This window comes from Leopardus geoffroyi, chromosome B3 (assembly GCF_018350155.1).
Source record: "Leopardus geoffroyi isolate Oge1 chromosome B3, O.geoffroyi_Oge1_pat1.0, whole genome shotgun sequence".
Lineage (NCBI taxonomy): Eukaryota > Metazoa > Chordata > Mammalia > Carnivora > Felidae > Leopardus > Leopardus geoffroyi.
In genome coordinates, this window is record NC_059337.1 from 11,885,807 (window position 1) to 11,902,711 (window position 16,905).

General features: G+C 39.5%; 1 protein-coding gene across 6 annotated transcripts in view; it reads left to right on the forward strand.

The window, feature by feature from the left end:
- Nucleotides 1-16,905, forward strand: part of CHD2 (chromodomain helicase DNA binding protein 2) — a 123,228-nt gene that overhangs the window by 52,923 nt on the left and 53,400 nt on the right. For all 6 annotated transcript variants that reach the window (XR_006704419.1, XM_045448733.1, XM_045448736.1 and 3 more), the window contains 3 exons: nucleotides 9,639-9,827; nucleotides 15,604-15,766; nucleotides 16,541-16,693. Coding sequence is in view for 5 of the 6 variants with exons in the window: in XM_045448733.1 (XP_045304689.1) it covers nucleotides 9,639-9,827; nucleotides 15,604-15,766; nucleotides 16,541-16,693 (505 nt within the window). In the remaining variant the exon portion in view is untranslated. The remainder of the gene's footprint in view (nucleotides 1-9,638; nucleotides 9,828-15,603; nucleotides 15,767-16,540; nucleotides 16,694-16,905) is intronic.

Genomic DNA, 16,905 nt, shown 5'->3' on the forward strand with positions numbered 1-16,905 from the left:
CTTATCACCCTACCCTGTTTTTTTTCTATGTGGTACCTCACTGCTTTCCTTTCTTCCTCATTCATCTCATGTCATTAAATTTATGCATTCAGAAGTACCAAGGATCATGTTTACTTTATTCCTCAATGGTCCACATTGGCTGGAGTAGTATCTGGCATGCAGTAACTAGTCAGGAGTTGTCAGATTGACAGGGAAATGCTCCACAATTTTTTTTTTTTTTTTATAACTCAAAATATTTGAGTGCCTGCTATGTGCCATAAACTAAGCAAGGCATTTTGGATAGCATAATGAAAAACATGAGTGGTCTCTTCCCCCATGTGCTGTTAACTTTTTTGTAAACACTGTTGAGATGTAATTTACATATCATAAAATACATGATTGTAAGTATGCAATTTGTTTTTTTTTTTTTAGTAACTTTGTGGATTGGTGCAACCATCACCATAATCTAGTTCTATAATAGTTTCTTCACCCAGAAAGTTCCCTCTTGTCTGTAGTTAAATCTGCTTTTGTTTCTAGTCTGAGGCAGTCACTAATCAGCTTTCATCTCTAGATTTAACCTTTTTAGAAATGTCATATAAATGGAATCCTAATAAGTAATCTTTTGTTTTTGGCTTGTTTCATTTAGCATAATATTTTTGAGATGCACCTGTGTCATAGAGATTTATTTATTCTCTTAAAGTGGAGTAATCCTCCATTACATGTATCACCAGTTGATGGACATTTGAGTTGCTTCAGTTTTGGGCTATTGTGTCTATCTGTGGACATTTGTTTTTATTTATTTATTATTTTATTTATTTGTTTTTATTTATCTTGGTTGGATACTTAGTGAAATTGCTGGGTTGTTTGGAAAGTAGGTATTCACTTTCCATCTGCCATTCCTACCAGTTCTCTATACCAACACCAATACGTGGTATGTCATCAGTCTAGTCATTCTGGTGGGAGCGTAGTGGTATCTCAGTGTGGATTTTACTTGCATTTCTTTAATGACTAAAAATGTTGAACATCTTTTCATGTGTTCATTAGCCCTTTGTGGATCTTTGGTGAAATGTCTGCTTAAATCTCTTGCCCAAGTTTTTATTCAGTTTCACCTATTTTCTAATTTCTTTTGTGTTTTTTTTCTTTGTTGCATGGTTTTTGTTTGTTTGTTTTTTAAAGTGTGTTGGTTAATTTGAAATATTTAGGTTTTCCCAGATGACTCGTAATTCAATTTTGTTTTAGAGAACATGTTTTAAATGAATTCACTGTTATTTATATATGGTTTAGCATGTTGGGGTGCCTGGGTGGCTCAGTTGGTTGAGTGTCTGACTTCGGCTCAGGTGATGATCTCACAGTGCGTGGGTTCGAGCTCGCGTCGGGCTCTGTGTTGGCAGCTCGGAGCCTGGAGCCTGCTTCGGATACTGTCTCCCTCTCTCTCTACCCCTCCCCCACTCACGCTCTGTCTCTGTAAAAAATGAATAAATCTTAAAATTTTTTTTTATATGGTTTAGTATGTTTTCTGTTTTGGAGAATGTTCTTTGTGTACTTGAATAATACTCTGCTTTCATAAGGTGGAGTTCTGTAAATGTCCATTAAGTCAACTTAGTTAATAAATAGTCTTATTCAAGTCTTACATACCTTTCCTGACATCGTGGCTAGTTTTGTTATTGACAGTGAAATATTTTAATATTTAACTGTAGTTGTTGAGTGATCTGCTACTTTCAGTTCTGTTACTTTTTCCTCTGTGTATGTTAAGGGGTTCAGGTGTTAGGTATGTGCACGCTTGTAATTGTTCTTTGTTCCTGATGTGTTGATCTTTTTATCATGAAATGCCCCTCTTTATCTCTAGTAATATTTCCTGTTCCTTAAGTCTATTTTGTGTGATGTGACAGCTCTTTAGCTGTCTTTTGGTAACTGTTTGCATGTTATGCTGTTTCTGTCCTTTTACTTCACTTGCTGTTTATGAGTTTAAAAATGTGTCTCTTGTAGACAACATGTAGTTGGATCTTCCCTTTTTAATTGAGTCTCTGCCTTTTGAAGAGTTTAATTCATTCACATTTAATGTAATTATTGATATGGTTGGATTTATGTCTACGATTTTACTTTTCTCCCCAATATGTCTTACTCTTTTCTATTTCTCCTTTACTGCCTTTTTTGTCTCAACAAATATTTTATAGTGTGCCACTTTAACTCTTCTGTTAACTGATTTTTTTAAAAAGTTATTTTCTTACTGGTTGTTAGGGTTTTTAGTATGCATCTCATCCCAGTCGTCTTTAGATTAATACTAATTTAATTCTGGTAAAATATAACAGCTGTTCTCCAGGATGGCTTCGTGTTTACTTCCTTACTTGTGTTGTAAACCCAAGAAGACAGTGATAAAATTATTGCTTTATCCAGGCTTGTCTTTTAAAGTAATAAGAGAAAAACACATAGTCTTTCATATTTACACATTTATATTATCATTTCCAGTTATATTTATTTCTCCCCATGGAGATTGTCACTGGGTTAAAATCACTTCTTTTTAGCTTACAGGACTTCTTTAGTATTTCTTGTGAGGCAGGCCTACTAGCAACAAATTCTCTATTTTCATTTGTCGGTGGCTGTCCTTTTTTGACTTTTCTTTTTCTTTTTTTTTTTTTTTTTTAATGTTTATTTATTTTTGAGACAGAGAGACAGAGCATGAATGGGGGAGGGGCAGAGAGAGAGGGAGACACAGAATCGGAAGCAGGCTCCAGGCTCTGAGCCATCAGCCCAGAGCCTGACGCGGGGCTCGAACTCACAGACCGTGAGATCGTGACCTGAGCTGAAGTCGGACGCTTAACCGACTGAGCCACCCAGGCGCCCCTGACTTTTATTTTTCAAGGATAGTTTAAGACTCTTCAGAAGATGAGTAGAGAAGCTTGACCACTCTAACCATGCTGCCCTGACTACTACGTTAGCAGATTAGGCTGAAACTATTTCCCTTTTTTTCAGGCACCCTCACTACGGTGTGCTTCTGGGAGTGGAGCTCCCTCGGCACCCCTCCTTTCTCTGCCTTCTCTCAGAGCAGAGTTTCTGAGTCTCGGCACTATTAACATTCTGGGCTGGATAATTCTTTTTTGCTGGGGGCTGTCCTTTGCATTATAGGTTGTTGAGCATCATCCCTCGCCACTACCCCACCACATGTCAGTAGCTGCCCTCTTTCTCAGTGGTGACAACCAAAAATGTCTCCAGACATTCCCAGTGTCCCCCAGGGATTGGGGGACATTGGGCATCACCACCAGTCGAGAAACACTATGTTAGAGGTTCTTTTCCTGTCACACTGCACCCTGCCTATCCCATCTCCTTGTTGTCCTCTTCCCTGTCCTGTTTCTTCTCACCTGGGTCCTCTGTCCCTTCCACAGAGCTCTGTGAGTCGATAGTAGCCTGAGGATGGAGACAGTTGCCCTCTTCTCGTCTTGAACAGTCTGTTGTACCTTCTGTAATGAAGGTACCTTCTGTTCATCACATATTAGCATAAGGCCGAGTTTTTATAAAGCATGCTTTTCAAAGGTACAAGTGCCGTAAAACATAACGTAGAAAAGTTTAGAAATAGTCAAATTGTCAATTATTTATTATTAACCTTTGTTTTCTGAAATAGTGTGTTTTCCTGTGTATTACTTTATAGTTTTCATATTGGGTCTTTTCGATACACTGGAAGTGTTTGCTTCAGAATGCTGACTTAGATGATGAAAATGTGTCCCTTATCATTCAATAAGTTGGATGGACTGAGGTCAGTTTCAGGTCTTCTATGACTAAGGTCAATATCCTTTGGTCTTCAAATTCTAAGAGAAGAAGTACATCCTACATAGCACCACTGAGATGAGATGAGACCATTCTACGTAGTAGGAGTCTTGAGGCACCAGGCAACATCTGTGCTTGTCCCCTGAAAAAAGAATGTGGTGCATAGTTTCCTCCAATGAATGGTTAGCTAGATTTGCCCTTTTGTACTTGACTACTGGAGTGGATGGTAGGGATTTTGGCTCCTAATTGGTCATAATTACTTTTTTGCTATTTAGCAACTGTGGCATTCCTAGTAGACATGATTATTCTGATAGTTCATCCAAAGTGTTCTTTGTGGCCAGTTGAATTACTTTTGGAATGATGGATTGGAGTTAGAGATGTAGTTTTGTGTGTGTGTAAGAGAACTTTTTCTCTTCGAAAGCTTTGTTTTTAAAGCATTGTTTTCGGGGCGCCTGGGTGGCCCTGTTGGGTAAGCATCTGACTTCGGCTCAGGTCATGATCTCACGGTCTCTGAGTTTGAGCCCCGTGTCGGGTTCTGTGTTGACAGAGCCTGGGGCCTGCTTCAAATTCTGTCTCTTCCTCTCTCTCTGCCCCTTCCCTGCTCGTGCTCTGTCTCTCTCTCTCTCTCTCTCTCTCAAAAATAATGAATAAACATTAAAAAAATTTTGTAAAACATTGTTTTCAAACATTTTTATTTTTTATTTTTTTTTACGTGTTTATTTTTGAGAGGGAGAGAGAGAGTGCAAGCGTGGGATGGGGGAGGGACAGGCAGAGGGGGTGGACAGAGGATCTGAAGCAAGCTCTGTGCTGACAGCAGCAAGCCTGATGCGGGACTCGAACTCATAAACCATGAGATCATGACCAGAACTGAAGTCAGGACGGTCAACTGACTGAGCCACCCAGGGGCTCCTCAAACATTTTTTAAAAGATTGTTTTTCCACAAAGATTCGTGCAACTCCATTTTTTAAGGAATTAAGATTTACCTTTGTTTCTGCCTGAGCTTGGTATGCAGAGGACTAAAATCCAGTATTTTCCTCATGCTTAGCTGTAGTTCCTTAGATTCCAGATGGTGCTACAGAACCACTTGGTCCTGTTAAAGAAATGATCCACTGAAGAAAAATTATTGTACAGAGCGGAATTAAATTTGGTCAGATAACTTTTTTTTTTTTTTAAATGTTTAGTTTTTCAGAGAGACAGAGAGACAGAGCACGAATAGGGGAGGGGCAGAGAGAGAGGGAGACACAGAATCTGAAGCAGGCTCTACGCTCTCAGCTGTCAGCACAGAGCCCAACACGGGGTTTGAACTCACGGACCTATGAGATCATGACCTGAGCCGAAGTCAGACACTTAACTGACTGAGCCACCCAGGTGCCCCTGGTCAGATAACTTTTGTACCTTCATCTCCTCAACTGTTACAGCCTATTACTGTGTTAAATTTTTTAAATTAATTAATTTTTAAATTTACATCCAAGTTAGCATATAGTGCAACGGTTTCAGGAGTAGATTCTAGTGATTAATCCCCTGTGTATAACACCCACTGCTCATCCGAACAAGTGTCTTCCTTAATGCCCCTTTCCCATTTAGCCTATCCCTCCTCCCACTACCCCTCCAGCAACCATTTGTTCTCTATATTTGAGAGTCTCTTATATTGTCCCCCTCCTTGTTTTTATATTATTTTTGCTTCCCTTCCCTTATGTTCATCTGTTTTGTATCCTAAATTCCTCATATGAGTGAAGTCATATGATACTTGTCTTTCTTTGACTAATTTTGCTTAGCATAATACCCTCTAGTTTGATCCATGTAGTTGCAAATGGCAAGATTTCATTCTTTTTGATTGCTGGGTAATATTCCATTGTGTGTGTGTGTGTATGTCACATCTTCTTTATTCATTCATCCGTTGATGGTTATTTGGGCTCTTTCCATACTTTGTCTATTGTTGATTGTGATGCTATAAACATTGGGGTGCAGGTACCCCTTTGAAACAACACACTTATATCCCTTGGATAAATACCTAGTAGTGCAATTGCTGGATCGTAGGGTAGTTCAATTTTTAGTTTTTTGAGGAACCTCCATACTGTTTTCCAGTGGCTGCACCAGTTTGCATTCCCACCAGCAGTGCAAAAGGTTTCTTCTTTCTCCGCATCCTCGCCAACATCTGCTCTTTCTTGAGTTGTTAATTTTAGCTATTGTGATAGGTGTGAGGTGGTATCTCATTGTGGTTTTAATTTGTATTTCCCTGATGATGAGTGGTGTTGAGCATCTTTTCATGTGTCTCTTAGCCATCTGGATGTCTTCTTTTTTTTTTTTTTTAACGTTTATTCATTTTTGAGAGATGGAGAGAGAGCATGAGTGGAGGAGGGGCAAAGAGAGAGGGAAGAGCCCGACGCGAGGCTTGAACCCATGAACTGGAAGATTATGACCTGAGCCGAAGTCAGATACTTAATCGACTGAGCCATCCAGGCGCCCCTGGGTGTCTTCTTTAGAGAAGTGTCCATTCATGTCTTTTGCCCATTTCTTCACTGGAGTATTTGATTTTTGGGTGTTGAGTTTGATAAGTTCTTTTTATTTATTTATTTTTTTTCAACGTTTATTTATTTTTGGGACAGAGAGAGACAAAGCATGAACGGGGGAGGGGCAGAGAGAGAGGGAGACACAGAATCGGAAACAGGCTCCAGGCTCCGAGCCATCAGCCCATAGCCCGACGCGGGGCTCGAACTCACGGACCGCGAGATTGTGACCCGGCTGAAGTCGGACGCTTAACCGACTGCGCCACCCAGGCGCCCCTGATAAGTTCTTTATAGATTTTGGGTACTAACCCTTTATCTGATATATTATTTGCAAATGTCTTCTCCCATTACGTCGGTTGCCTTTAGTTTTGCTGATTGTTTCCTTCGCTGGTCTATTACTGTTTTTTAAATCCAGAAGTTAGTTCTTTTTTTAACCAACTGTAATCTGTTTTCTTAGCACATGGTCTGTCCAGTCAGTTTTCCTGCATGGTGGCTCTGACCAGACTACTACCCTTTTTAGCAATTTGATCACTACCCTTATTAAAATATGTACCAGTCATTCACTTTGTAAGTACTGTTCTGCAAAGCATGGTGCTTGGTATTAAAAATACAAAAAGATAAAGCAAGCCCCAAGAATTGAGTGTATAATCACTTGCAAAATGTACTGCATACCCACTCCACAAAATATCTCAGTAGAGCAGATTTCAGAGACGTAACCTCTTGGTATAAGATTTGTTTTTTGTTTTGTTTTTGCTTCTGCTTCTGCCTCTGCTGTCTAGGCCAGTCTGAATTTGTTTGCATATTTATCACATGAATTCTAGCATACTGTTTTCATTCTTTTAATTTTCTTCTTTGTTATTCCTCAGTAGAGTGAACTTCTATTTTTCTAAAGTCCCAAAGTCTGGAATATTTAAGCAATCCAAATTGTTCCTACTTTTGTGAGAGACAGATGTTATGTACACAAGTTGATAATAGGGATATATCTAAAATAACCTCTAGGCTGTAGCATGGTGTTATTGTTAAGTTACTTACTGCTATAACCCTATACCTTTTATGTAGGTGGTATTTTAAGTTGACAGTATTCTGCTCTAGAGAACAGCAAACTTTTTCTTAAAGGGACCTGATAAGAAACATTTCCAGCTTGTAGGCATTATGGTCTGTTACAGCTACTCATCTCTGCTGTTTAGCGGGAAAGCAGCCATAGGCCATTCATAAACCATTCAGTGTATACATAAAGGGATTCTTATGCTTTTTAGTAAGAAAACACTAAGTAGGTGAAAATATTTGTTGTCTAGCACAGTAGGGGAAGTAACTTATAAATAAGGTTTATATTTAAGTTTTTAGACTAATATAGTTTTAATTAACAATAATGAATGTTAAGTAAATTGAAATGTTCTCTTAAATTTGTCTCCCAGCTCTTCAGAAAATAGCTTGATATAGTGATAGTTCCTGATGTCCAGTTGCTTCATACATTTTGTGTGTGACGTGCCATCCCTAGCATTGAGATAGTTCAGTTGGCCTTGTTCATTTTAGTCTTCTTCCTGGTTTTAATTCTTCATTTATTTTTGTTCCTGGAGTATTTTCATAGAAGTGTGACAAAATACAACTTAGGTTTATCAGGCTGTAAGCTCTAGTGATGTGTTTAGATTTCTACCCCAAAAGATCTTTTTGCCTGAACTTCCTGAAGATGGCTGTTTTGTTCATTCCTAGGTGTTACCGAGGCAGGTGTTGACCCACCTCGCAGTGCCTGGTGAAATGCGAGGCCGTTTATCAGTTCAGAAATGGCAGCAGGCTCTCTTGACGCCAGTGCACACTAGCGGTGCTGGCATTTTCTCTCTGACTTTCCATTTTACCAGAGAGTAGTTGCTTTGGAGTCTTACAGAGCTCTAGGAAATGTTGAGCTATTTATTCCGGGACGTGACTGGCCTCAACAGAGGAGGGCTGCCTGGTATCAGAGGGCAGACCATGCAGCAGCGATTAACTGAGATTCCAGTGCTAGGCTTGGTCGATGGCATGCTCTCCCCTACTGAGCTTTAGTTTGCACACAGAACCCTGCTAGCTCCTCCAAGGGCATCATTGGCTTTCTAGTGGCAAAACCGTGTATTTCTTTCAATCCTCATGAAATAAATTTCCTTCATTTTTGGGGTTTGTTTTTGAAAGAAATCCGTTCACCGTGTCCTATTCTGGACTTCTGCCACAGGCCCTTAATTCAAAGATGATTGAATTAAGGTTGAAATGCAAGGGGGCACCTGGGTGGCTCAGTCAGTTGAGCGTCCGACTTTGGCTCAGGTCACGATCCCACGGTTCATGGGTTCGAGCCCTGCATCAGGCTCTGTGTTGACAGCTCAGAGCCTGGAGCCTGCTTCAGCTTCTGTGTCTCCCTCTCTCTCTCTCTGCCCCTCCCCTGTTCATGCTCTGTCTCTCAAAAATAAATGAACATTGAAAAAAAGTTAAAAGACGTTGAAATGCAAGGAACTTTCCTCTATAGAGTTGAGGCAGAATTATTATGGTGACAAGTTTTTTAATTCATTAAAAAATTTTTTTAACATTTATTTTTGAGAGATAGAGTGGGAGAGGGGCAGAGAGAGAGGGGGACAGAGGACCCAAAGCAGGCTCTGAGCTGAGAACAGACAGCCCGATGTGGGACTCAAACTCACAAACTGCAAGATCATGACCAGAGCCAAAGTTGGGCATGTAATTGACTGAGCCACCCAGACACCCCTAAGTTTTAGAATTTATTGTTAATAAAATTTGTGTCTTCAAGTTCTAATACTATTAAATTGGTGTCACTTGTGTTACTGTTCTTATTTGGGGGCTATAGTTTGGTTACTGTCATCATAAATCCACTAATTTTTTAATCTATGAACAGTGAAGATTATTGATGGAAATTATGTAACTGACTTTACCTTTGAGTGGTGACAGCTGTAATATTATCACTAATTCTCTTACCTTTGGATTTGTTTCCTAAGAAATTGCAGCTTATTAAAAGATAGCTTATTAGTTTTTCTGAAGAACATTTCATAACAATAACTTATGTATACTTACTCATTGCATGTTATACAGAAGTGTCCTGTGAACTCTAGATCCAGTCTAAGAATTGGAAACCCAGTGATATCCAGTGTAGACTCATTGGATTGATTCAGTGGGTTTTCTCTGTAGACTCATTGGATTGATTCAGTGGTTTTCTCTTTCCTTACTGTTTTCCCCTCTCTTGTATTCCTGAGCTAGTGACTGATAAAATTTATGTTTCCTTATAGGGAAGAGTCTTATTTTGTTTGTTGTTTGTTTGCAGATTATTTTTTCCATTTAGTTAATTGAAATTTTAGCTTGAAAAAATGCTTCTTTTTCTTCTCGGTTGCTTCTGTAATGAACACTGTCCTGTTTTATTTCCAGGTTTGAATTCTGGGAAGATTTTGAAGAGGACCATGGGAAAGGAAGGGAAAACGGCTATCAGAGTCTCCATAAGGTGTTGGAACCCTTCCTTCTCCGTAGGGTCAAAAAGGATGTAGAAAAATCCCTTCCTGCCAAAGTGGAACAGATCCTCAGGGTGGAGATGTCTGCTCTGCAGAAGCAGTATTACAAGTAAGCTATGGGCCGGGTCAAGCCTCAGTGGGATTAACATCAGTACAGAGAAGCCATAAGATAGACAGTTGACAGACTGCTTTTTTCAGTGATGCCTCAACACAGATTTAAGAAGCAGTATACTCATGGTTAGAAAGAGGAAGTTTTATTCTTGCTTTTTTCTTTGGGTGAGAATTTGCACGGCACTTTTCATTATGTGGGTAGTCTGAAGTATATGTTAAATTTTAATGCTAATCCCCTTCCAATAAACAGGTATATTTCACTCAGTCATGTATTTCTTCTCTGCTACTCAATTCAATCAGTTACTAAGATTCTACAAAGTGGCAGGCATTGTGCTAAATACTGGGAGTACGAAGATGGGTGGAACATGTTCCTGCCAGAAGTGTTGCTCAGTAGGGAAGACAGAGTAGAGACAAGTGGCTAAAACAGGTTTGTTTACTAACTGAGGCAGATGCAGGGGGATGTGCAGGTTTAGAAGGAAAAGTGCTCCCCTCTGTGCTGATGGGGGAAGATGCTCTCCTTTCTGGCACCCCAAGTGGCCTGGCCAGGTTATGGACTTGGTTTAGGTTATGATGAGTTTAAGGCAAAATGCTGGATTTGGGACAGGGGTGGTATATAATATGCTCTTTGATTATTTCAAGTTAAATCTGGAGTAATTATAACTACATACCGTGAAAATTATAGTCTAAGGTTAAAAGTTTGGTAATCTCTCTAATAATATGCCTTGCTTTTTTTTTTTTTTAATTAAAAACTTAAAAAAATTTTTTTTAAATTTTTTTAATTTATTTAAAAAATTTTTTTAATGTTTATTTATTTTTGAGACAGAGAGCGCGCGCATGAGCAGGGGAGGGGCAGAGAGGGGAGACACAGAATCTGAAGCAGTCTCCAGGCTCTGAGCTGTCAGCACAGAGCCCAACGTGGGGCTTGAACCCATGAAACGTGAGATCATAACCTGAGCCAAAGTCGGACGATTAACCGACTGAGCCACCCAGGTGCCCCAAAAATATTTTTATTTTTGACAGAGAGAGGTGTGTGTGTGTGTGTGGTGGGGGCGGGTAACAGAACCTGAAGCAGGCTCCAGGCTCTGAGCTATTAGCACAGAGCCTGACGTGGAGCTCAAACTCATAGACCATGAGATCATGTCCTGAGCCAAAGTTGGACACTTAACTGACCGAGGCACCCAGTCCCTGCTTGTTTTTAATGAAACCAAAAAAACCACAGGATTTTAGTGGTCAAAAATTACTATCTGACCCTTTTGCCTAATACTACCTTGACTTTTAAAAATCTTTTTATTCTGGGAAATCTCTGCTATGTACAGAAATAGAATAGGAGGTAGTCATGTACCCAGAGTCAACCCAGTTTCAGTTATCCACTCATAGCCAGCCTCAGTTCACCTGTATCTTCATTTGCACCCCCATTTCCACCCCTAGATTGTTTGAAACATGGTTCAGGTACTTATCAAATGTTTCTATAGGTACCTAAAAGATAAGGACTAAAGTGAGACAAAACAACAGCAACAACAAAACCAAACTTACAGTACAGAGAACAGAACAGTGGTTGCCGGGGGAGGGGGTGAGATGGGGGGTGAGAGGAATGGGTGAAGGGGGGGGTCAAAACATATAAACTTCTGGTTATAAAATAAGTCATGAGGATGGAGCATGCAGCATGGCAGTTATGATTAATAATACCATATTGTATATTTGAGACTTGTTAAGAGAATAGATCCTAAAAGTCCCCACCACCGAGGAAAAAGGTTTTTGTAACTGTGTAGGGTGATAGATGTTAGACTTACCGTGATCATTTTGCAGTATATACAAGTATCAAATCATGTTGTACACCTGAAGCTAATGCAGTGTTACATGTCAATCATACCTCAATAAAAACATAACTTCAATACTATTATACTTAAAATATCAATAATTCCTTATTTTTATAATACTTAGTGTTTACATTTCCCTGGTTGTCATATACATAATGTACACAGGCACATACACACATGCACACAGATGGCTTGTTTGCATTGGGATCTAAGTAAGCTCCATACATTATGACTGGTTGCCATGTCTCTTTAGTTTATTTGAACCCGTTTACCCCGTCCTTGTAAATTTTTTGAGAAGAAGCTGAGTCTGTGTTCTCTAGATATTTTTCACAGCCTGGATTTTTCTGATTCTAGCTCTGTGGCATCATTTAATATTTTTATTTGATCCCTTCTCATTTCCAGATAAGTGTAGATGTTTGATTAGACTCAGATTCAATATGAGTATTTCATAGAATGCAAAGGTACATTCTTTCATAGGAGATTGTCTTCTTGTGATATTAGCAAGTATTTGGTAAGCATTGCCTAGATCCGTTACTTTATTAGGGATTACAAAGTGGTGCTATTCAAATTTTAGTACTCCTTTGTTTATTAGCTGGAACACTTCTACAAAAAGAAACTTCCCTGTTTCAACTGAGGAACAGTTCATATAGGAAAAACAGAATAAGTAAATGCATAATTCTTTTTGATTTTTGACATTTAAAAAACACTAATTTTTTAAAAAGTGTTTTTTGTTTTATTTTAGAGCACAAGTGGGGAAGGGTCAAAGTGGGGGGGGGGGAGAGAGAGAGAGAGAGAGAGAGAGGGAGGGAGGGAGAGAGACCCCCAAGTAGGCACCACGCTCAGTGCAGAGCTGGACACCAGGCTTGATCCCATGATCCTGGGGATTTCAAGCTGAAATCAAGAGTTGGATGCTCAACCAACTGAGCCACCCAGGCACCCCAACAAAATATAATTTTTTAAATTGAAATATGTTTGGGGTGCCTGGGTGGCTCATTTGGTTAAATGTCCGAACTCTGCTCAGGTCGTGATCTTGTGGTTTGTGAGTTCAAGCCCCATGTCAGGCTCTGTGCTGACAGCTCAGAGCCTAGAACCTGCTTCAGAGTCTGTGTCCCCCTCTCTCTCTGTCCCCCTTCTGCTCGCTCTTTGACTCTCTCTCTCAAAAATAAACATTAAAAAATAAGTAAATTGAAACATGTTTGACATATAAAGTACAAATATAAGGTGTATAACATGTTACTTTGATATAGTTATATACTATAATATATTGTCATTGTAGTGTAGTTAGCACCAGTATCACGTTACCTAATGATCCTTTATTTTTAGTGGTTGGAGTCATTAAGTTCTAGTCTCGTAGTAGAGTGGCTGAATATATGATATTGTTGTCTGTATTCACTATGCCATGCATTAGATCTCTAGGGATCATTTACTACTCATTGCAGTTTGTACTTTTAAACAACATCTGTCCCAGCCCCACATTTCCAGGTAACCACTATTTTACTTTGTGTTTTTATGAGTTTGGCCTTTTTAGATTCCACATATAAGTGATACTATATAGTAGTTGTCTTTCTCTGTCTGACGTAGCACAGTGTGCTCGAGGTCCTTTCATGTTGGATATTTGACATTTTTAAAAGAACCAATAGGTTATCTCCACGTCTTCAGAGGTTTTGACCAATGAGATTTGTTTTGGTATGATTATGAACTCCTCAATAAGCAAATTTGTGCTTCATTCTGTGACAGGTATTGTTTTACACTCATGGTTAGAATGGCTCCATTTTTAGCTGGGAGGAGCTTATTCAAGTTGGTTCTGAGGCCTTTTGACATAATCCTCGCAGTAGTTGATAGCTTTTTGCTTTCTGAAATAATAAAATGTTCATGTTCATCTTGTACATTTCCTGCCCCAGAACTAGAGTCAGCCATATATCCAGCATGCTCTGCATACTATTTTGTTGGAAGATGGAATTTGGAGACCACAAATTGGCTACTAGAGCTGTTATTTGCAGCTACATTGGACATCACTCACAGGCTTTTTCCGTGGACAGAATTAGAAAATTTGTTTTTAAACAGAAGAAAAATATATCATGATTTTTTTTTTTTCACTTAAACAGGACAACATAGAGATTTTATTTGACCTTAATAGTCTTAATACCCCTACCAAAAACTTGACTTCTCAACTGCACCAACCTAATTCATACTACACACACAGCTTTACAATAATTACAATGCAAGGATTATTGTCAGCATTGTGAATAACAAAAACAGGTTAAGGGGTTTTTTTGTTTGTATTTTGTTTGTGTTCCACTGGAGGGGCACTTGGGTGGCTCAGTTGGTTGAGTGTCCCACTTTGGCTCAGGTCATGATCTCATGGTTCGTGAGTTCAGGTCCCACATCAGGCTCTGTGCTGACAGCTCAGAGCCTGGAGCCTGCTTCAGATTCTGTGTCTCCCTCTCTCTCTGCCCCTCCCCAACCCGTGCACGCTCGCTCGCTCGCTCTCTCTCTCAAAAATAAATAAAATTTAAAGGTATATTCTATTAGAAATGGATAAGAGTCTTAAAAGCACTTGAGATCCTTTGTCTTGTGGATATGCTCCTAACTAGATACAATATTTGATTTCATTTTAGTTTTACTTTTTAAAGATGACTTTGCTTAATATTTCTTCATAACTATTTATAATATTTGTAGAGTTCCAAGGGCACAACTACAAAAACTGGCATGTTCAAATATGTCTAGCTTCTATCCCTGTCCCCTTCATTCTAGGCCTTTCTTCCCTTAGGTGATACCAAGTAAAATTCTTAATGTTTTTCTTTCCTTTATTTTCTAATTTTTAAAATACAACCAAATACATTTTAACCATTTTGCTGTCTCCCTCCTCCTATATAAACAGCATACTGTATACATTTTTCTGTATCTTTTTTCACTCAATGATGTGTGCTGAAGAACACTCCATAGTAGTTTATAAAGATACTCTCTTCTTTTTGCAACTGCATAATATTCCATTGTCGATTTGTAGCCTAGTTTATTCAACCAGCCCTCGTGGAGGACATTTGGATTGTTTCAAATACTTGACTCTTTTTTTCTTTTTTAATCTATTATTTTTGAGAGGGAGGGCAAGTGGGGGAAGGGGCAAAGGGAGAGGGAGGCAGAGAATATTAAGCAGGCTCCACGCTCAGTGCGAAGCCCCATATGGGGCTCGATCTCACAACCGTGAGGTCATGACTTGAGCTGAAATTAGCAGTCTGATGCCCAACTAACTGAGCCACCCAGACAACCCTCAAATACTTTACTCTTACAAACTGTACTACAGTGAAAATCCTTGAACACTCTACTTTGAGATAGATTTCTAAAAGTAGGATTGTTAAAAGTGTAAAGAGGTTTCATTGCTCAGAAAAAAAGCACTTTTAATGTTTTATAGTGTATAGTTAAAGCTTATATATGGATATACATAAATACCTATGTATTTCTCCTTTTCTCTTTTAAAATTTAGATATAAAAGATAGTTACCATGAGCATTTTGTCATATAAAATGTCCTTCTACAACAGTTTGTAAATGGGTACATAGCTTCTGTCTCTTGGTAATCTTTATTTAACTAGTCTCCTACTATTAGGCAACTTATTTCCATTTTTATGTTGTGATAAAGAGTGCTTCGGTGACAGTCCTTGTTTCACATGTGTGTGTATATGTACATATATTTCACTGTTATTTCTTTTTAATATTCCTGTGTTCAGTCAGGTTGAAATGCCCAGTAGAACATGTTTACCCAGTGGTTAACACTCTGAACCAGACTCAAGCTGTGAGCGGTCCTGGTTGGGCGGCAGGAGATGGAAAGTGAAATATCCCTCTATGGTTTTTAACGGTCCTAGGCCTTTTTGGTCTTTATCTTTCCAGTAACTTTGCTCTCTCTTATAATCTGATGCCTCTGATTCTCTCTTTGAATTGAAGGTCATTATTTTAATTTGCAGATGGATTCTGACCAGGAATTACAAGGCTCTTGCCAAGGGAACACGAGGCAGCACGTCTGGTTTCCTGAACATTGTGATGGAATTGAAAAAATGCTGCAACCATTGCTACCTGATCAAACCCCCAGAAGACAGTGAGCGAGAGAACGGGCAGGAGGTTCTCCTGGTGCGTGGCCACCTTGTTTGTAATGAAGTCCTCAAGCACTTCAGTGTCTATAGATGCTTTTTATCAAAGTCTTTTCTTTCTTCCTTTGATGACTCTTCATGGAGCATCAAAAGAAGCTTTAAAAACAGATGAGGAAAGTTAAATAGGAGAAGTATGGAAAGTATAATGTCGCAGATAAACCAGGTGAAGAGCATTTCAGGAATTACTTGTCAGCCAGACTATATGGGGTTTCAGCCTAAAGATGGGTTTAAAATTTATTTTGAGAGAGACAGCGAAACTTGTGCGAGAGGGGCAGGGCAGAGAGACAGAGAGGCAGAGAGGATGGAAAGCCGGCTCCACACTGTCAGTGCGGAGCCCAGCTCAGAGCTCAATCCCACGAACAGTGAGATCATGTCCTGAACCGAAATCAAGAGTTGGACACTAAACTGATTGAGCCACCCAGGTGCCCCTAAAGATGATTTTAAAAATAGGAACTCTTCAAGGCACCTGGGTGGCTCAGTTGGTTAAGTATCTGACTTCGGCTCAGGTAATGAGCTAATGGTTCATGGGTTCGTGTCCCACATCGGGCTCTGTGCTGACAGCTCAGAGCCTGGAGCCTGCTTCAGATTCTGTGTCTCCCTCTCTGTTTGCCCTTCCCTTGCTTGTTCTCTGTCTCTGTCTCTCAAAAATAAATAAATGTTGACAAAAATTAAAAATAAAGGAACTCTTTGTGATTAAGGGCAAATTGAAGTATGGGTTGGTGTGTGATGATTGGAATGTCTTGTTAATCTCCAGTCCCTGATCAGGAGCAGTGGGAAGCTGATTCTATTAGATAAACTGTTGACAAGACTTCGAGAAAGGGGGAATAGAGTCCTTATCTTCTCCCAGATGGTCCGAATGTTGGACATCCTGGCTGAGTACCTGACTATCAAGCACTATCCTTTCCAGGTAAGGACACTCAGGAATTGGAGTCCCTGCCTGCCTCTCTCCGGCTTATGTGCTTTGCTTGTTAAATTATCCTAAAGTTAGGAAACAAGTTTCCTATCTGGAAACAAATTGAAATTAAGGTTCCAGGAGGGTCTTTATGTTTATTTCCATACCTTTAAGCTACCCTGTAATGAAAATGGTCATGTGAGGTCATTCTGTTTTGGGGGCGGGCC